Source organism: Xenopus laevis, chromosome 7L, assembly GCF_017654675.1.
Source record: "Xenopus laevis strain J_2021 chromosome 7L, Xenopus_laevis_v10.1, whole genome shotgun sequence".
In the NCBI taxonomy this organism is placed as follows: domain Eukaryota; kingdom Metazoa; phylum Chordata; class Amphibia; order Anura; family Pipidae; genus Xenopus; species Xenopus laevis.
This window is the reverse complement of record NC_054383.1, coordinates 53940808-53963658: the sequence shown is the minus strand read 5'-3', so window position 1 is coordinate 53963658 and position 22851 is coordinate 53940808. Positions and strand designations below refer to the sequence as shown.

Genomic DNA, 22851 nt, shown 5'->3' with positions numbered 1-22851 from the left:
TTAACACCAGTTGTCATGTCTGTCAGACTCCCAGTAAAAACGTGGTTGCATCATACACGTTCAACTTGAAGAGTAAGCAGTCTATCTCGCGTGTCACTCTCTGCTCCTCCCCCTTGCATTACCCTGTCTAGCCACTGGGGCTGCCGTGCGTGTCTTATATATGTCTGGTAGCTGAGCATTATGGGTTCATACTGTCTACACCATGCTGTCAGCTGCAAGTCGAGTCGTCTTACGATGTTGCCGGATCGTCACCGGTCCCAGCTATTTTGTCGCTTCCAGAGCGAACAGTGGTTGGTCTGGATCTCATACCAAAAACCCGATGGTATATATGGATTTGGTGGCAGACAACCAGCCATTGGGTCGTGTTACTTTCGAGGTGAGGCCACTAAGTAATAGCCGCAGTCACATTCTTGATTATTAATGATATGGACAAACGCGAGAAGCTGATATATATTAGTGTTGACTTGCCTCTCTTCCATTCGCTGCTGTTTTAATGGGCCGAGTCCTGTTTGGCCCCTCATAATTCCAGCGGCTAGCTAAAGATTTGGGGGATTGCGATGGGTCCATGTGGTAAATGAATCTCGGTAGAAATTAAGTATTGAAATGACGGTGTGCATGGAATCTGATTGAGGGAATTTTATTCACGTGTTTCTCTGACGTTTATACGTTCGGTCAATACTTTCGTTTAACCAAAAATCATCCGTATACGCAGATAGTGAGCATAATATTAGGAGCCGGTGATGATGTTCTGCATATCTATAGATTTGTCATTCATGTACAGTATCTAGTGCCGGCCCGTGTATTTCCTCAGTTTGTGAACTTGCTTACTCAGATTTACTGCAGCATGTACTATTATGTATTGGGACACGGGGGTGGCAGGATTTCAGGCATAGATTCCATTCAATTTTTTACAAGTGGTCCCGTACATACATATTTCTTTGTGTGTGTTGTCTATTGTGAAGTGTCCCACACAACACTTGTGCCTGGGCTGCTTAGGGAAGGTGACCTTGTTTCTTCTGCTGCTGAATGGCTTCTGGCTTCCTGTGAGGAGGGAACTGGTAGTCTGTAGATTATCCCATAATCTCTGTATTATTCTATTATAGTAACTAGTAACATCAGACGCTACTTTATTCAGATTATGCAAATGTGAGCATTGCATATCGACCACTGAATGGATTGAAGCCCATAACAAAATTATCTTAATCCATACTAAAGTTTTTGAAGCAGTCGCTCCGTTTTAAGTGCAAAGTTACACTGCCACTTGTGCAAATACACCAAAAAACGTTTTATTGGTCAGACCTGTTATAAAGCGTAAGGAAGACGAGTGCTGTAAAAATAACTAAAATGACAGTATACCTTTAGATTTGGGTCAAATTAGCTTTACGTCTCAGGCACAAGTAGTGGATTCTCTGCTATCATTCTGTTTTTGCAGGTGGAGAAACTCCATCTATATAGATCTTATTGACCTAAATGAGAAATGTGTAGAAGTGCATTTGTAACTGCTTTCCTGTCTGAAAATGTTTTTTAAAGCACTCGTAACTGAACTTCCAGGCATTTCCCATTTAAGTTAACTGGAGGCAGTAGAAAAGTATAAATTACTAGGGATGTTCTTAAGAAACCTTGTAAAGTGATTATAATGGTTTAACTCAGTCCCTGAACCAGTCACTATTCCAGTGAGCACCGCCATCTTCTTGCTTACCTGGGATCACTTGTGGTTGGGCTGTGCACATTTGCAGTAGAGTATAAGGACAGGACTCCACGGACGATTCCACCACAATCCGACGTGCTGTGCAATGCGACACGATCCGACAATAGCATTACTTGCCTTATTACCGCCTGCGTTTTTGCGCAGTGCGTCGGATCGTGGTAGAATAGTTTGTGGAGGCAGAATTTTACTCCTGAGATGAATTGTGACTAGTATTCTAGTACATGGCCAGGGTGCAACACTACAGAGAATAGTTTCTGTAATTTTGTTGGAGAATTTGATGTAACTTGCTTGTTATATATAAAAACCTTTCCATATATTGTGAATGTTCGGGTCCTAGTTATAATTCCTGCTAAAGTACTATCTGCAGGGAGTTTTTAAATCTTCTTGTTTCTGCAAGGGGTTTCCTCTTGATTTTTCCACAAAAACATATTGGAAGACTAATTGTCTCCTAATAAAGCTGTCCAAAGTGTGTAAATGTGATATGGACATAGATTGTAAGCTCCACTGGAACTGATGTGAATGATGCATGATCTTTGATGTTTGTGACATTTATATAATAATGATTTATGGTAAACATAAAAGAGGAAAAAGCTATAATGTAAAGCGCTGTACATAGGATTTTTTGGTAAAATATTTTTTGCTCTCGTTTTGGAATAGATTACATTAAGAAAGTACAGTGCACAAATGATAACTGTTTTGGCTATCTTTTTTTGCTTTCCTTAGTATTTGTAGTCTGGTTTAATGGTGGTAAATTTGATTAATTCTACCTGAAAAATTTACCTTGTGTGCTTCCTTCATTAGTGAAGGTGTAACATGGGAGTTTCTGCCAGCAGGCTTCATGACTGAGTCATTTGTTCTGTCCTATTGTCCTTGACTTGTTTGGTGACATGGGATATATTTTATGGCCTGTGAAACACTGCCTGCTCCTGTATTATATCATTACCTTTGCCCATCATTCATTTGATAGACCTTTATAAAATACTTCAAGGTACATATACACGGAGCTATGTAGTCAGTCAGAAGCAATTTTGTATATCTGGAGTAGCCAGAAATGTTCTGACTACTAAAAACTTTAAATACAAGCACTGAACATAATCCGCTTCTATGAAGGAGGATATGGCAGGAGCAATTCTTTTTCTAAGAACAATACTTTAGTTAATTTTGGATTGTATTTAACAAATATTCTACAGCTATATGCCACGTTCAATTAACATACAAGTTGTTTTTAGGTTTTCCAATTGTGTTTGGTTTATGTAGTTTAAAGGGATACTGTCTTTACATTGTAAACTGCGTACCTTATTCTTTCAATAAACTACCCGAATTTAAAAAAAAAAAAAAGGGATACTGTCATGGGAAAAAAAATTTTCTCAAAATGAATCAGTTAAAAGTGCTGCTCCAGCAGAATTCTGCACTGAAATCCATTTCTCAAAAGAGCAAACAGATTTTTTTTATATTCAATTTTGAAATCTGACATGGGGCTTGACGTATTGTCAATTTCCCAGCTGCCCCAAGTCATGTGAATTGTGCTCTGATAAACTTCAATCACTCTTTACTGCTGTACTGCAAGTTGGAGTGATATCACCCAGTCTCTTTCCCCCCCAGCAGCCAAAAAAAAAAAAACAATAGGAAGGTAACCAGATAGCAGCTTCCTAACACAAGATAACAGCTGCCTGGTAGATCTAAGAACAGCACGCAATACTAAAAACCCATGTCCCACTGAGACACATTCAGTTACATTGAGAAGGAAAAACAGCAGCCTGCCAGAAAGCATTTTTCTCCTAAAGTGAAGGTACAAGTCACATGACCAGGGGCAGCTGGGAAATTGACAAAATGTCTAGCCCCATGTCAGATTTCAAAATTTAATATAAAAAAATCTGTTTGCTCTTTTGAGAAATGGATTTCAGTGCAGAATTCTGATGGAGTATCACTATTAACTGATGCGTTTTGAAAAAAACATGTTTTCCAATGACAGGATCCCTTTAACTTTGATTTTGTTTTACAATTACCAAAGGATATGCTTTATATTTTTGAACTTTGGCAGTGATAAAATGGCTTGTATGTTATTTACTTAACTCCTTTCAATCAACATGGAAATTACACTAGAAACCGTATCACCAAAAAATTTGTATTTATGTTAGTAATTAACATATAATATACTGTTAGCATGCACTGGTAAAAGCTGTGTGTTTGCTTCAGAAAAACTACTATAGTTTATATAAACAGGCTGCTGTGTAGCCAAGGGGGCGGCCATTCAATCTGATGGGGGGGGGGGGAGAAAAGGCACAGGTTACATAGCACATAACAGATAAGTTCTGTCCAATACAATGGTGTTTTATCTGTTATCTGCTATGTAACCTGTACCTTTTCTCCTCTTTTCCAGCAGGTTGAATGGCTGCCCTCATGGCTACACATCAGCTTGTTTATATAAACTATAGTAGTCTTCTGAAGCAAACACACGGGCAGATTTACATATGGTCGAATATCGAGGGTTAATTAACCCTCGATATTCGACTGCTGAAGGTAAAGCCTTCGACAACGAAGTCGAAGGATTTACCGCAATTCGTTCGATCGAACGATTAAATTCTTCGAGTCGTTCGATTCGATGGATTTTAATCCATCGATCTAACGATTTTTCTTAAACCAAAAAAAACAAAAAAAGCTTGCAAAGCCTATAGGGACCTTCCCTATAGGCTAACATTGAGGTTCGGTAGGTTTTAGATGGCGAAGTAGGGGGCCGAAGTTTTTTTTAAATAGACAGTACTTTGACTATCGAATGGTCGAATAGTCGAACGATTTTTAATTCAAATCGTTTCGAAGTAGCCAATTCTATGGTCGAAGTGTTGCTCACTGGAATAAACCAAACATTTGTAGAGCAGGCACTCAAAAAGGCAATCTTCCACCCGGCAGTAAAATATTTATTATGTCAAATAATCATAAACGTAAGCATTTAGTGTTATACACACCACGGCTGGTGCGGTTTTCTGCTGATAGGAGCACTGGCCTGGGGTTTCAGATAAGTAAATATCCCCAAGTATAACATGCTTTTCCTTTTCCTTTAATGTGTAAATTACATTTTAGTAGATGTAAGGCACTGAGATCCAAGTTAAGGAATGTCCCCTTATCCTAAAAACACCAGGTCCCAAGAATTCTGGATAACCAGTCCCATACTTGTAATGAGATAAATGTGATGTGTGCTTATTTCATTGCCTTATAGTTGCATTTGGGGCATATTTGATTGAAGCTGCCAAAATTCATTAACTATATTTAACTACCAGCTCAATTAAACCACCTTCATCACATCAAGAGTCAATGCTTCTGATCTGTGACCTGGAAAGTTTTTTTTTTTAAAAGAACCTATTGCTTCAGATTTATTTCTCTCACTAGAGCTGAAGGTTATTTATACCATGATGGGTTTTTATCTAGGGCTGAAACCAACTGTGTTGTTTTGATGTACACAAGGTAGGCACTTGTAAGAACATACTCACAAGATATGCATGTATCAATGCCTTGATGAGCCATTTGGTTGGAGGCAGCAATACTAATGTTAGTCTCAGAATTATTTCCCTTATTTGGAAACAGGGATGTCTTAGCTTGCAGTTCTGATTTTAGAAACCGTTTTCAAGCTGTAAATGGAACGTTAAAATATTTGTGAAGTTGTCTCTTCTTGCCTACCCCTAGTTCAGTCTCTGCTACTGTTGCTATTCCTCTGTATCAGATGTTCTTCAGTATTTTTTCTTTTTTTTCTAGTTGCGAGCTGATGTGGTGCCAAAAACTACTGGTAAGTTGCAACAAAATGATGGAGATGCTGAGCTGAAATCTGGCATATGTTTACATCACATGGGCATATCACATGACTGATCAATGACATTGTGCCATTCCATTGTATACAAGAACGAAATTGTAAATGTGTTTAGATTGTGGTTTGCAAATATGTGAGTTTCAGTCACCCAAGCTCACAGACCTGTTCATCTGACCGGTAGGGTTGTGGCATTCCATACTATAGGATCACTAGTCACCAGCTCAATGTGGCAAAGTTCTAAGCATAAAACAATGGCTTCTAGGGTGCTGAGCTTGGTTCTGTGATCCATTTGCCTATAACCTCTTTGTTTTTTCTGGCAATGCCGACTACAGATCCATCACCCACAATACCACATTGTGGTATGGGATAATTATTCAGCAGTACAAATGTTTTTCAATCCAGAAGTTTTTTGTTTTTTTTAAATTCTGTTGCTTTAAACTTCCTAGAATTCATTGGGTGCATCTAATCATGTAATTTAAGTATTGATCTAAAACTAGCACAATATAATGCTTTTGTCCATAACATGTATAAAATATCTGGACAACCCTATTTATTCAGGGACTTGACAATACCCATTGCTAACCCAGGTGCATAATTAAGCACACAGCCATGAAATCTGTGTGCTGTAGAATGAGTTTATTTAAAGGGGAAAATCCAGCCAAAAACTGTTTTTGCATAATGAAAGAAAATTTAATTGTTGGCAACTTTTCAGTATGCATAAATTAATGTACATCTATTAAATGCAGTATACGGTATATCTGTTTATATTCTCTGCATTTCTGGTTTGGAAAGGAAGAAAATGCATAATTTTTTACATAAGCTCATTCAGTTGGGCTTATTTTAAAAAAGTTGCATAAGCCCATGAAGAAGGGAACAAACTAATTTCCTATAGTGTCTCTTAATAAAGTATAAGCCCATTGAGCACTTGTATATTCAAAAGCGCTGCTGCTCTCCAAAATCCAACTCACATTACCACAGTGTTTCAGACCTAACACGTCTTGTGATAAGCAAGTGAATTTACAGTGTGAGCAATTATACAAATAAAGTTTACACTTAACACAGAACACGATAAAAGGAACATATACAAACCTTGTAATCTTATGTCCAAAATATACAGTTAGGCCCATAAATATTTGGACAGAGACAACTTTTTTCTAATTCTGGTTATGTACATTGCCACAATGAATTTTAAATGAAACAACTCAGATGCAGTTGAACTGCAGACTTTCAGCTTTAATTCAGTGGGTTGAACAAAAAAATTGCATAAAAAATGCCTTTTTTTAACACAATCACTTCATTTCAGGGGCTCAAAAGTAATTGGTCCATTGACTCAAAGGCTATTTCATGGGCAGGTGTGGGCAATTCCTTCGTTATGTCATTATCAATTAAAGGAATTGTTCAGTGTAAAAATAAAAACTGGGTAAATAGATAGGCTGTGCAAAATAAAAAATGTTTCTAATATAGTTAGCCAAAAATGTAATGTATAAAGTGATTTGAGGGGGGGCCACATGGGTCATAACTGTTGCTTTTGAATCTGAGCTGAATGCTGAGGATCAATTACAAACTCACTGAACAGAAATGTACCATGTGGCCCCCCCTTCAAGTCGCTGACTAGCTCAGAGTTATAGAGCTGAAAAGCAGGAAGTTGGATTCTGGCTGTTTTATTAGACATCTGTTCACTCCAGCCTTTATGTATTACATATTTGGCTAACTAACTATATTAGAAACATTTGTGCTTGTATGTGGAAGATTTTGCTGTGAAAAGAAAACATGCGGTCAAATGAGTTCTCCATGCAGGTGAAACAAGCCATCCTTAAAGGAAAACTATACCCCCAAAATGAATACTTAAGCAACAGACAGTTTATATCAAATTGAATGACATATTAAAGAATCTTACCAAACTGGAATATATATTTACATAAATCTTGCCCTTTTACATCTCTTGCCTTGATCCACCATTTCGTGACTCTATCTGTGCTGCCTTAGAGATCACCTGACCAGAAATACTACAACTCTAACTGTAACAGGAAGAAGTGAGGAAGCAAAAGGCAGAACTCTGTCTGTTAATTGGCTCATGTGACCTTACATGTGGTTTGTATGTGTGCACAGTGAATCTTACGATCTCAGGGGGCGGCCCTTATTTTTTAAAATGGCAATTTTCTATTTATGATTACCCAATGGCACATACTACTAAAAAAGTATATTATTATGATAATGGTTTATTTACATGAAGCAGGGTTTTACACATGAGTTGTTTTACTCAGTATCTTTTAATAGAGACCTACATTGTTTGGGGGGTATAGTTTTCCTTTAAGCTGCACAAACCGAAAAACCTATCAGAGAAATTGCTACAATATTAGGATTGACAGAATCAACAGTGTGGTACATCCTAAGAAAGCACTGGTGAACTCGGCAACGCAAAAAGACCTGGATGTCCACAGAAGACAACAGTGGTGGATGATCGCAGAATCATTTCCATGGTGAAGAAAAAACCCCTTCATAACAGCCAAACAAGTGAATAACACTCTCCAGGAGATATCGATCGTATCGATATCCAAGTCTACCATAAAGAAAAGACTGCATGAAAGTAAATACAGAGGGTGCACTGCAAGGTGCAAGCCACTCATAAGCATCAAGAATAGAAAGGCTAGATTGAACTTTGCTAAAAAAAAACATTACAAAAGCCAGTACAGTTCTGGAAAAAACATTCTTTGGACAGATGAAACCAAAATCAACCTCTTACAGAATGATGGCAAGAAAAAAGTATGGAGAAGGCGCAGAACAGTTCATGATCCAAAGCATACCACATCTCTATAAAACATGGCGGAGGCAGTGTGATGGCTTGGGGGTGTGTAGCTGCCATTGGCACTAGTGTTTATCGATGATGTGACGCAGGACAGAAGCAGCCGAATGAATTCTGAGGTTTTCAGAGACCTACTGTCTGCTCAAATCCAGCTAAATGCAGCCAAATTGATTGAGAGCTGTGTCATAATACAGATGGACAATGACCCAAAACATACAGCCAAAGCAACCCAGGAGTTCATTAAAGCAAAGGAGTGGAATATTCTTGAATGGCCAAGTCAGTCATCTGATCTGAACCCAGTTGAGCATGCATTTCACTTGTTGAAGACTAAACTTAGGACAGAAAGGCCCACAAACAAACAGCAACTGAAAGCCGCTGCGGTAAATGCCTGGCAGAGCATTAAAAAGAAGGAAACCCAGAATCTGGTGATGTCCATGAGTTCAAGACTTCAGGCTGTCATTGCCAGCAAAGGGGTTTCAACCAAGTATTAGAAATGAACATTTTATTTTCAGTTTTTTAATTTGTCACGATTTTGAGCCCCTGAAATTAAGTGATTGTGTTAAAAACAGGCTTTAGTTCCTCACATTTTTATGCAATCTTTTTGTTCAACCCACTGAATTAAAGCTGAAAGTCTGCAGTTAAACTGCATCGAGTTGTTTCATTTAAAATTCATTGTGGGAATTTACAGAACCAACATTAGTAAAAAGTTGTCTCTGTCCAAAGAATTATGGGCCTAAACTGTAGTTGTCTCCTTACTCTGTTTTTCAATCCAGAGCCTGAGACCAAAGTCACTTTGTAGAAAATTGCCAGTGTTTGTATACTTTTTTTTTTGTATGTGAATGTTCCAGCACTACAGGAAATGATGCCTGGGTGCATACACAAAAGTAGAATCTCTAATAAGGAAAAGAAACGCAGAGTGGTAGGGAACACACCAGACTTTTTTCTTTGTCTGTGGTTATATGCAGGCAGAAAAACATCCTGGTGTGGCATTACCCTTTTGGTTCCTAAAATGCTTTGAGTATGTATTTAATCATTGCTTTGATGCATTTTTATTGCCTTTCCTATTTGTGATAAATTCATTATTACCATTAAAGAAGGAAAGATATTGAATAGCTCTAAAAGGATCACCCTTTTCTATCCTCATGCAGATAATTTTAGAGCCCTTTGTACAGGCGAGAAAGGCTTTGGATATAAGGGATCTACATTTCACCGAATCATTCCAAATTTTATGTGCCAGGTATGTGTATAAACCCTTTTTTTTTTTTTAATCTGTACAGCCACTTTAGAATTGAACTTTCTGTGCTGAAATGACTTGTAGCTTGAAAAATAATTGTAGTATTCAATTGTTCAGTGCTGCTAATAAACTGCAACATCAGCTATTTTATTTTTAGCTGTTCAACAAATTATTGGGACTATATAGTTGTGGACTAGCATTGTCACACCAGGTCTTCTTCTGGACCACTAAAATAGTTATTAAAAAAAAAGAATACAATTTGTTTTTGTTTCTACAATAGGGTGGTGATTTTACCAATCACAATGGCACAGGAGGTAAATCTATTTATGGCAGCCGTTTCCCAGATGAAAATTTTATTCTAAAACACACTGGACCAGGTCAGTTTTCCTCCATGTTATCTAAATATGTAAGAGCTAAGCTTAAAACTTAATTTGTAATTTATATTAAAGGAGACATTGTGACAGAGTTTGTAGAACCTTTATAACATTTGTATTAAAGCACAGTTTTAAGCTGATGACTATACTTAACTTTATTGGGGTGAGTATACACAGTTGTATTTTAAGATGCGATCCATTTTTTTTTTTTACCATACAGCATTCATAAATAACAGTGCTGAATTTTAAAGGGCAAATAAAACCCCAAAAAAAAATTTGCCTAATAAAAGAAAACATAGTTCTAAGCAAATTTTCAATAAACATTGATTAAAATGATTCAGTGCTTTTAAAGTTATTTGTAGAAACAATTGCTATTGAAAGCATTACAAGTACATTAGAGGACATTATAGACAAATAGCAGGGGACCTATATACCCGTAAAGTGGATCACTGTACCAGAGGCCACCTCTTTAGACTAGAAGAAGTAATTTCATTTGAAGCAACGTAGGTGGTTCTTCACAGTCAGGACAGTGAGGTTGTGTAATGCACTGCCGGGTGATGTGATGGCTGATTCAGTTAATGCCTTTAAGAATGGCTTCGATGAATTATTTGGACAGGCATAATATCAAAGGCTATTGTGATTCTAAAGTCTATAGTTAGTATAGATATGGGTATATGTGAAAGTACGGAGGGGTGTGTGTATGGATGCTGGGGTTTCATTTGGAGGGGTTGATGGACTCTGTCTTTTTTTCAACCCGATTTATCTATGTAACTATAATTTCCCTAAATCCCGGGTTGTTACTTTTTAAACAATGTTGCAAAAGTTCACCAGCAAAACAGGTCTGTTTCAACAGTCTCCACCACCAGGGCAGAGAATAGAAAGAGAAAGACAAACACAGATTTTAATAGATATACATGTACAAATAACTTTAAAACCATAGAAAATGTGTAATGAATGTATATTGCAAAGTTGCTTGGAATTATGTTTTCTTTGGCACTCTTTTTAAAACCTGGTTACACATGATATTACCGATATTAGTTTCATAGTTATTTACCAGTATTTTCTTTTAGCAGTTTTACAATAGCTGTATTTAAGTACATTAAAATTGCTCATAAATCGTCACTCATTTATGTTGTAAATTTTTAAGCATAAAAATTTACATAGCCCATAACGCCCATGGTACACATGTTTTCATGGTCAGTGTTAATTTTAGTGGTGTTTTTTTGGCTGCAATTTAGATATTTTCTGCTATAAATGTTGCTTATGGCACCAAAGTATAACTATTGTAAACACAGCACTAATCGATTATATGTATGTATATTCAATACATTCTATTAATACATTGATAATGTATTCTGAAATTATTTACAGTACCATTTGTTTTAATTCAGGGCCTAACTTGTTGCCTGCATTTTTTTATGTAATCAGTATGTTTTGTGTATATTTTACAGAGCTGTGCATTATTTTCGTGCTTTATAAATATGTTACTATTAATTCAGTTAACAAGCTTTTGTAACAGACACTGGTATAAGTGCATGACAATGCGAGAACCAGACTATTTGTGTTGACACAGTATCTGTTTCCATTACTCCAAAAATACTTGCACTTAATAATAATCTTAATAAAAATTATTACTTTGTAGGGTAGTTAAAGGGGACCTGCCAACCTAAGAAATAATTCCAAATTATTTTTTATCATGTTAGTTGAGCAAAATAAAACTTGCTTAAGCTATATTTATTTTTTAAATTGTGTTTCCTTCAGTCTTGGAATTACACAATCGCAGCACGCAGGCGCCATTTTGTGGACACTGTAATTAAGATTAGTTGTATATTACCCCAAAATCTTGTGTATGTGCCTGAATGGGGAACCTAATGCCCATACACATTGCCCTTCACAATTCTAGAGTGGGAGGGGGAATGTGGGGAGAGCAGTGACATCTAGGAAGTGCTGAATGGAAAGTAAATTGACTGCCCCAGGGCATGTAATATTTGATTGACGGCTCAGATATTTAACCACATTTATAACAGGTATGGATGCTTTAATGAAAAAAACAATATGGGTTCCATGTTTAATTTGCAAATGACTTTTGTTATACAAATTTTTTTTATGTGTTGGTGATATAGGCATACTCAATACTTACACACAGCACACAGCAGTGTTTCAGGGGCTGCTGCCACCTGCCCCCCCCCCAACATTCTGCATATTTTTAACGTCGGAGTGGGTCCAGGAGGTACTGCATCGCTAGTGCAATGAGCTCTATTTAATTACCAGAGGTGGCTTTTTGCCACCCCTGGTAACTGGCCACTCCCTGCTACCTGAGGCAAGGTTCTTACCTTGCTTCATGGCAGGAGCGGCCCTGATTACACATACTTTATATGATTCATGCTTGTCCTGTGACGTTACACCTTAAATATAAATAGGGATGCACCGAATCCAGGATTCGGTTCAGGATTCGGCTTTTTTCAGCAGGATTCGGCCGAATCCTTCTGCCTGGCCGAACCGAATCCAAATCCTTATTTGCATATGCAAATTAGGGGCGAGAGGGAAATCTTGCGACTTTTTGGCACAAAACAAGGAAGTTAACAATGGTTTTCCCTTCCTAGTCCTAATTTGCATATGCAAATCCGGATTCGTTATTTGGCTGAATCTTTCACGAAGGATTCGGGGGTTCGGCCTAATCCAAAATAGTGGATTCGTACATCCCTAATAATTAATGATAAATGTCTTAAAGGGGATGTTGACCTTTGAGTTAAGTTTAAGTATAATGAAGGGAGTAATATTCTGAGACAATTTGCAAGTTTTAATTTTTATTCTTTGTGGTGTTTTGAGTTATTTAGCTTTTTATTCAGCAGCTCTCCAGATTGCTATGTCCAGGTTACCCTATGTCCAAATTACCCTATTAACCATGCACTGATTTGAATAAGAGACTTGAATATGAATAGGAGAGGGCCTGAATAGAAAGATGAGTGATAAAAAGTAGCAATAACAATACATTTGTAGCCTTACAGAGAATTTGTTTTTTATATGGGCTCAGTGACCCCAATTTGAAAGATTCAGAAGAAGAAGGCAAATAATTAAAAAAACTATAAATAATGAAGACCAATTGAAATGTTGCTTAGAATTAGCCATTCTATAACATATTAAAAGTTAACTTCAAGGTGAACCACCCCTTTAATAATACCATTAAAATTTCTTATTGGTTTTCTGTAGGTATTCTTTCAATGGCCAATGCAGGACCAAATACCAATGGATCTCAGTTCTTTGTCTGTACAGTGGAAACAGAGTGGTAAGTAGTGTTTAAAATGCATTAGCCAAAGTAGTTGTTAAACATTACATACCATCACATTGTGTTGTGTGGGTTTTTTCTTTGTTTTATCTTTTGCAGGACAGCTAAATATGCCTATCTAGAATTGGGGTAAAAATGTTTGCCTTACATAGTGTCGTCGTCCCCCCATTATATTGGCATTACATTTACTCATAAAAAAATAATAAACACTGAAAAGTGTGAAGGCAGAATTTGCACATTGCCCCTACCTGTTGCACACAGCTTTTCTAGAATTGGGGGTAAAAAGCTTACTGTGATTACAGCCTTGGTGGCCTTCATTAACGCTGCATTCAGAGGGAGCAGGTGGTGGTCAGAATTTGGGTGTCCGTTCAGACTTGCAGTTTTGCAGATGCAGTCTCTAGTGTTTTTGTATGGGGTGCCGTTTGTCCCAAATACATTCTGTATACAAAACTATCCCTAATACACAGAATTAATGTCTCTCATGGTATATAAGTATTTGCGACCATACACAGATAAACAAATATACAAAAGGCTTATTTCTATTAAAGAATGAGAACAAAATCTAGTTAGTGCACAAAAGGATGTCTTTCTATCACAAACTCCATTCTGTACATTTAACAAGCAATCTGTCGCACAAATGTAATGGACGCACTTATGTGCAAAGTTACTTACAGAATGAATTATGTAAAAAAAAAACTTGGACATAGTATATAATAGTGTAAGCAACTAGTGCATGCATGACAAGCTAGATTTGAATGACAAAATAGATATTTGTGACAGAAAGCAAGACTTTTAGTACAGGATTCATTCTTTCCACAAAATGAAAGTTTTGTTTCACAAAACAGATAAAATTACCATTCCGTGAAGCAACACTGTCAGTCACATTCCTGAACCAATAAGAACAAAGCTTATTGCCATATAACAAACAAGATGAGAAGTTGCCAGCTCTGCTCCACATGGCTGCATCATCCCTAAGGCATAGTATCTGGCATGCGATGAAGAGCGCCCTTTAATGTCCCCTCTGCTGCATAGTAATAAACATGAACAAACATTTCCTAAAAGGGCTGCTGTTAAACAATACAGGTTCATAATTGGAAATTCTTACAAATGGCTGAGAAATATAATGCTGCACTTATAATGATTGTAGAGAAAGAAAAGTATGCAAAACATAAATATAATTATTTGAGGTGATATAGTTATTATTGTAGTAACCTGCTTGTGTGGCCATTTTGGTTAAAGGGATACTGTCATGGGAAAAAAAATTTTTTCAAAATGAATCAGTTAATAGTGCTGCTCCAGCAGAATTCTGCACTGAAATCCATTTCTCAAAAGAGAAAACAGATTTTTTTTTTTTATTTTCAGTTTTGAAATCTGACATGGGGCTAGACATATTGTCAATTTCCCAGCTGCCCCAAGTCATGTGACTTGTGCTCTAATAAACTTCAATCACTCTTTACTGCTGTACTGCAAGTTGGAGTGATATCACCCCCCTCCCTTTTCCCCCCCAGCAGCCAAACAAAAGAACAATGGGAAGGTAACCAGATAGCAGCTCCCTAACACAAGATAACAGCTGCCTGGTAGATCTAAGAACAACACTCCATAGTAAAACCCATGTCTCACTGAGACACATTCAGTGACATTGAGAAGGAAAAACAGCAGCCTGCCAGAAAGCAATTCTCTCCTAAAGTGCAGGCACAAGTCACATGACCAGGGGCAGCGGGGAAATTGGCAAAATGTCTAGTCCCGTGTCAGATTTCAAAATTGAATATAAAAAAATCTGTTTGCTCTTTTGAGAAATGGATTTCAGTGCAAAATTCTGCATTATTAACTGATGCGTTTTGAAAAAAACATGTTTTTCAATGACAGGATCCCTTTAAAGGCATTCCTGCTGTTTTGCCATTGTCTTGTGATTCATTCCTGTTCCTGTTTCCCTCTTCCTGTCTAAGCTGAGAAATAATGGGACAGGCCACACCTACCTGCCATGTTGTAATAAATGGACCAGAAGTTCCTGTGCTTGTCTGGCTGTTTTGCCTGAACTAACACAGCAGAATCATTTAATCCATTACCAGCCAGTTTATCACAATTATATCTTGCAGCCTAACCCATCACAGGCCTAATATCCCTTCAATAACATCTGACAAACTCTCAGGGGCATATTTATCAAGGGTCGAATTTTGAAAAACTTCGAAATTCAAAAAGACCAACCGAAATGAAGTCCTTTTTTTTGGCCGAATAGGTCCGTTTTCAATTGAATAGGTCCGTATTCGAGCGAATTTGAACTGTATGAATCAAATGAATAAGGCATTCGATCTAATTCGATCAGAGCCACAACTAGGGGTAGGCAGAGTAGGCACGTGCCCAGGGCGCAAAGCTTGGAGGGCGCCCGGCACGTACCTCTAACTGCTGCCAACCCCATTCCGGCCTGAAGAATCCTGTGTTATGCGCATTGCAAGCGCGCCTAGGTGAAGAAAGGGTGGTGTGCGCGGCCTGACACAGCCTGTCAGTGCGCATGCGCGCTCCGGTACGTGAGCGCTCCTGTATGTGTGTGCACGCTGCCGTGCATGCACTGGTTTAGAGGGGGCGAAGGGGGCTGGCATGCTGCCTGGGGCAGCATGGGGCCCGGCCCTGAATTCGATTCAAAGTTTTTCCTAAAAAAAACTTTGATTTTTCAAAGTCCACCAATTGACTCCAAATAGGTTCTCGGAGGTCCTCCATAGGCCAAAACATCAATTTGGCAGGTTTTAGATGGCAAATGGTCGAAGTCAAATTTTTAAAGAGACAGTACAGAATAAATTGCGATAATTGAATTTTCAAATTTTTTTCAAATTCAAATCGAATTTGGACTATTCCCTAGCCGAAGTACACAAAAATAGCTCAAAACTCGAATTTTTTTCATTTGAAAATTCACCTCGACCCTTGATCAATCTGCCCCTCAGAGTCAGTAATAAGCTTTGTATATGATTGTTGGATTCCAATGTCTCCTCCTAGCTGTAATCTTGCACCTGTTAGCTTTTAACAGTCTCTTAATAATGTGCTTAGCTATAGTTCAACTACTACATAATAGGTTTAGCCAGAGACATGGGATTGATCTATGGTTGCCACCTGTCTAGATTTCACACGGACATCCGGGTTTTTGGAAGGCTGCCCGGTCGAAAAGTCCGGATTTCCAAATTAGGAAATCCAAACAGGACACTGAAGTAAATGACAATCGCTGCACTGCCCCCTACATCACTAGCCCACCCCATGTCCATTTTTGCTAAAAAAAAAAAAAAGGCGGCAACCGTAGACTGGAAATATGCCACATATTCTGTATAGTATAATGAGTGGGTCTCATGAGACGTCTCTAGTTAGCTGTAGTTCAACTACTGCATAATAGTTTTAGAAACAGATGTGGGACTGATCATGTGCACACATTCTGTATAGTATGATGTGTAGGTCTTATAAGCAGCCTCTCATAATACATATATAGTATTTTCCTTTGTGTGAGTTTTTGTAATTTTTGCAACAAGACTGAGCTGCTGAACTCCATCCGCCAGTGGGTCACTCAGCTGCTTTACTGAGCCACATATACCAGATTAATCCAATGAGAAACATTCACACATGGGTAGTCTCTGCTCACTCACAAACTGTTACACTGCTTTTGACAAAGCTGCCATAGTGATGAAATGGAAGTTATGTAGTAGTTAAACTACAGCTTACTATGTGACTAAGAAACTGCTTACAGTGGTGTGAAAAACTATTTGCCCCCTTCCTGATTTCTTATTCTTTTGCATGTTTGTCACACAAAATGTTTCTGATCATCAAACACATTTAACTATTAGTCAAAGATAACACAAACACAAAATGCAGTTTTTAAATGAGGGTTTTTAGGGAGAAAAGAAATCCAAACCTGTGTGAAAAAGTAATTGCCCCCTGAACCTAATAACTGGTTGGGCCACCCTTAGCAACAATAACTGCAATCAAGCGTTTGCGATAACTTGCAACGAGTCTTTTACAGCGCTCTGGAGGAATTTTGGCCCACTCATCTTTGCAGAATTGTTGTAATTCAGCTTTATTTGAGGGTTTTCTAGCATGAACCGCCTTTTTAAGGTCATGCCACAACATCTCAATAGGATTCAGGTCAGGACTTTGACTAGGCCACTCCAAAGTCTTCATTTTGTTTTTCTTCAGCCATTCAGAGGTGGATTTGCTGGTGTGTTTTGGGTCATTGTCCTGCTGCACCACCCAAGATCGCTTCAGCTTGAGTTGACGAACAGATGGCCGGACATTCTCCTTCAGGATTTTTTGGTAGACCGTAGAATTCATGGTTCCATCTATCACAGCAAGTCTTCCAGGTCCTGAAGCACAAAACAACCCCAGACCATCACACTACCACCACCATATTTTACTGTTGGTATGATCTTTTTCTGAAATGCTGTTACTTTTACGCCAGATGTAACGGGACACGCACCTTCCAAAAAGTTCAACTTTTGTCTCGTCGGTCCACAAGGTATTTTCCCAAAAGTCTTGGCAATCATTGAGATGTTTTTTAGCAAAATTGAGACGAGCCTTAATGTTCTTTTTGCTTAAAAGTGGTTTGCGCCTTGGAAATCTGCCATGCAGGCCGTTTTTGCCCAGTCTCTTTCTTATGGTGGAGTCGTGAACACTGACCTTAATTGAGGCAAGTGAGGCCTGCAGTTCTTTAGATGTTGTCCTGGGGTCTTTTGTGGCCTCTCGGATGAGTTGTCTCTGCGCTCTTGGGGTAATTTTGGTTGGCCGGCCACTCCTGGGAAGGTTCACCACTGTTCCATGTTTTTGCCATTTGTGGATAATGGCTCTCACTGTGGTTCGCTGGAGTCCCAAAGCTTTAGAAATGGCTTTACAACCTTTGAAATTGAACTCAGGTGTGATAAACCACAGTTAAGTTATTTTTTAACAAGGGGGGCAATCACTTTTTCACACAGGCCCATGTAGATTTGGAGTTTTTTTTCTCCCTTAATAACGTAAACCTTCATTTAAAAACTGCATTTTGTGTTCATTTATGTTATCTTTGACTAAAAGTTAACGGTTTTTGATGAGCAGAAACATTTAAGTGTGACAAACATGCAAAAGAATAAGAAATCAGGAAGGGGGCAAATAGTTTTTCACACCACTGTATAAGGCCCACACATCATACTATACAGACTGTGTTTGTATCCCCAATGTCTGGAGTGGCTGACTAAAGGTGGACATACACTGGCCAATAAAAGCTGCCAAAAGACCAAGTGGTCCCTAGGGCCCACGAACGGATCAGACGAACATCACCCAGTGGCCATAATGGGGCAAGATCTGCTTGTTTGGCAACCTCTCCACTCCAGACAATGGGGACTCACACACAGTCTGTATAGTATTAGTAGGATTATAAGCAGTTTCTTGGCAGTTTCCATTTCATCACTATGGCAGCTTTGTCAAAAGCAGTGTAACAGTTTATGAGTGAGCAGAGACTACTCATGAGTGAAGTTTTCCCATATGGATTAATCTGGTAAAACAGCTGAATGACCGACTGGCGGATGGAGTTCAGCAGCACAGTCTTGTTGAAAGATTCTGAACTGACTCTAAGTTAAATACTGTTTTTCTAATTCTATTATTGTATGACATGCACCTGGATTGCTGCTGGGCAAGGAACTCTGCAGTTCAGATATGACAGTATTAATTATACAATGTCCCTAATTAGTGATGGGCGAATCTGTGCCTTGAAATTCTAAAAAACAGCAAAAATTAGCAAAATGCAATTGGCGTCAAAGTAATTCTGACCCGTGTCAATTTGATGCGAGCTACTACGTGCAAATATTTGGTCCAAATGCATTAAAGTCAATGGGCGTCTGAATAATTTTAATGTGTGTGTTAGTTTTACTAGCGACAATTTTGATGCAGCGGAATTTTTGAGGGCAGATTTTTTGCCGGCAAATTAATTAGCTTGCGATGAAATGTGGTAGTTCTCAGCAAATTTATTGGCCCTTCACTAACCCTAATCACCAAGCCTACACATTGTACTACACAGACTTTAGGGGTCATTTATGACTACAGTTGCCATGTTTTTTATCACAATGCAGATGAGATGTCTGACACAGACAGAGATGTCTTTCAGGCTCCTAAAATGTCTAGTGGTTGACTTGTTTTACCAATATTTATTGAATTTGTATATGAATTATTGCCTTATGGGGCCCATATACCTCCTGACCCACCCTGCACCCACAGGGTCTATTTCCTCTGTAGTTACACCCCTGCTTCTGCTACATTTATTACAACATGGCTGGTAGGTGTGGCCTCTCCCATTATTGCTCTCAGCTTAGGCAGGAAAAGGGAAACAGGAACAGGAGTGAATCATAAGACAATGGCAAAACAGCAGGAATGCCCTTAACCAAAATGGCCACACAAGCAGGTTACTAGCAGCCAGGGCCGGACTGGGAGAAAAAAGCAGCCCTGGAAAAATAAATCAAAGCAGCCCACCTTTTTTGGGTTTGGGATTGGTTATCTGGAAACCCATTATCCAGAAAGCACCAAATTATGGAAATGCCATCTCCCATAGACTCTTATAATCAAACAATCCAAATATTTAAAATTGATTTCATTTTCTCTGTAATAATAAAACAGAACCTTATACTTGAGCCAAACAAAGATATAATTAGTCTTTATTGGGGGCAAAATCAGATTATGGGGTTTATTTAATGTTTACATGATTTTCTAGTAGACTATGATGATCTAAATTTTGGAAAGATCCGTTTTCCAGAAAACCCCAGGTCTCGAGCATTCTGAATAACCGGCACCAAACGAGCAAATTTAGGGGCTGTTACTGTTGAATTGTGCTTAGTACAGGTAATACCTATGCTGCCATAGTTTTATGGGATCTCTCTGTACAGACTATGAGCAAAGTTAGGGGCTGTTCCTGCTGAATTGTGCTTAGTACAGGGAATACCTATGCTGCCATAATTTTATGGGATCTCTCTGTACAGGCTATGAGCAAACTTAGGGGCTGTTCCTGCTGAAATGTGAGGTGACCATCTGACCATGCCCATTATGGGAGGAATATTGAATATAGACAGCTAAACATTTTTTTTTTAAAAAAGACACTGATGCAATTTAACTTATTAAAACCCAAAAGACACAGTTGCAATTCCATGCATAATACCCCAGAACTAAAAGCAGGATGAACACAGTGAGAATTCCATGAATTCCCCCAGAAATGGCACAAGGAAAGGGTTAAAAATCACAAGGCAGTGTAATAAAAATGATTTGTATCCTTACTTGGCCAGCATTCTTTCTGCACTGATAGTGGGTGGGGGTGGGGGAAAGAGGATGAATCTGCAGCACCAGCGTCTGCCATCCATCCTGCCTGTTCAGTACTGGACAAAGCAATCGTATGTATACAGGTGCCTTTTTCCCTGCCTGCAATTGGCTGTCATTTGTCCCATAGCTGAGGGCACACAGGGGACGTAAATTACGTTAGTTCTCCCACTCGCTCCTCTCCACTGCACACTTAAACCCCAACCCCCTGCTAAAGATGAGCAGTCCGGACAGAAAAAAGAAAACAAGCACGGCCCTTGGGACGACTCTTCAGACAGAAGAAAGTGATCTTCCTCGCACAGGGGATCGTTTGGTGAGGGAGGAGATTTTGGTATGGTGCAGCCCATTTACTTTGCACAGACAGCGGCCCAACGGGCAATCCATTTACTTTGCGCAGACAGCGGCCCAACGGGCAATTGCCCGAATTAACTGATGGCCAGTCCGGGCCTGCTAGCAGCCATGTGGAGCAGAGCTGGCAACTTCTCATCTTGTTTGTTATATGGCAATAAGCTCTGTTCTTATTGGTTCAGGAGTGTGACTGACAGTGTTGCTTCACAGAATGGTTATTTTATCTGTTTTGTGAAACAAAACTTTCATTTTGTGGAAAGAATGAATCCTGTACTATAAAATTTTGCTTTCTGTCACAAATATCTATTTTGTCATTCAAATCTAGCTTGACATGCACTAGTTATTTACACTATTATATATTATGTCCACGTTTTATTTACATAATTCAATCTGTAAGTAAGTTTGCACATGAGTGTATCCGTTACATACATTTGTGAGACAGATTGCTTGTTAAAATGTACAGAATGGAGTTTGTAATATATTGACATCCTTTTGTGCACTAACCAGATTTTGTTTTCATTCTTTAATAGAAATAAGTCTTTTGTATATTTTTTATCTGTGTATGGTCACAAATACTTATATACCATGAGAGACATTCATTCTATGTACTTAGAGATAGTGTTGTATACAGAATGTATTTGGGACAAATGGCACCCCATATTTTTGTACTTGTTCCCATGGCAGTAGTACAGGAACCCTACCAACTCAGGCCCTGAGTCTGTGCTGTGCTTCTCTTTCTACAGGCTGGATAATAAACATGTAGTGTTTGGATGCATCAAGGATGGCTATGACGTAGTGAAGAAAATAGAGGGCTTCGGTAGCAAGACTGGTCGTCCCACCAAAAAAGTAGTTATTGCAGAATGTGGAGAACTTTCATGATATCAAAATACCAATTCCTGAGCTGTGAATTTTTAAAATTACAATGCACCTTAACTCTCGTGACTACAAAGTTGTTCTGATGTCTGAAGATTCACTTAATATAAATCACAAATGCTGTTTCCTCTACACATGAAGCTATACGGTGTTTGCTTGATATCCAAAGCAATGTGAATATGGCAATTCTGCCGCTTTAATTACTGGAAGGGTTTATGGGAATTATTTTTTTGGAATAGATACATGCAGTGCCTTGTTTTATTGAATTTACTTTTTAACACCCTTGGGGCTTTCAATTTTCCATGCATCCCAGATGCTGAAGTCTATACACCCTGAATGTATGAATAAATGAACAATGTGACAGAAACAATTTTGGGCAACAGTATATACAATCGCAGTATCAGCAACTCAGGGAAACACAAATGTTGATGTTTACTTATGTTCAGATAAAGGACGGAATAAAATAAAATTGTTTTGCAAATAATGTTCCGTAATGCACATACCTATCTTCTTCTTGTGCCTGTGGTGAAGGATTTATGTTTTGAGACTGTATTAAGATGCCAGTCTTATTTAAATGTTAACGGGGATGCAGGTGCAAAAACATTTCCAGAAATATTTAAAGGTGCACTATAAAATAGATCACATTTCAAATGCAAGCAAAAAGTGATGCTCAAAAGTTCCTTTTGAAAGAAGACCTGTCATTTGTCTGCTGTACATCATATTATAATTAGAGATTACTAGTGGTAGTATAACTAAAAGTTACAAAGTGTGCTCCATGAGTATTAGCCGATAACAGTGAATATAAATGCTATTTGCTGTTTGGTCTGTATTGGATTGGGACACCTGGTGCAAACATTGCAACTTTCTTTCATTATTGTCCTACTAGAATAATAAATTGTAAAATTGCTTTAATTGAACTTAAATCATTTAGGGCAGTGGCATAGTTCACAATTCCAAGCCCTTTCCAGCTTGAGTGATATTTACTCTCTATAAGGCTTGTGTCTGTGTTATAACTCAAACCTGAATAAATATTAAATGAATGTTTTATATATATATATATATCATTAAGGATTTGATTTTGTCATTCTCCTCTGCACTTCATCTAATGCCCCCCCTGAAATTTA

At 38.3% G+C, this 22851-nt stretch overlaps 1 protein-coding gene across 1 annotated transcript; it reads left to right on the top strand.

The window, feature by feature from the left end:
* The first annotated feature begins 194 nt into the window (after positions 1-194).
* ppif.L (peptidylprolyl isomerase F L homeolog) lies at positions 195-22204 on the top strand. Its single transcript, NM_001257117.1, is given in 6 exon segments — positions 195-376; positions 5456-5486; positions 9459-9547; positions 9825-9921; positions 13129-13204; positions 21598-22204. Coding segments are annotated over 6 exon segments (603 nt in total). The 5' UTR covers positions 195-202; the 3' UTR covers positions 21734-22204.
* The last annotated feature ends 647 nt before the right edge of the window (positions 22205-22851 follow it).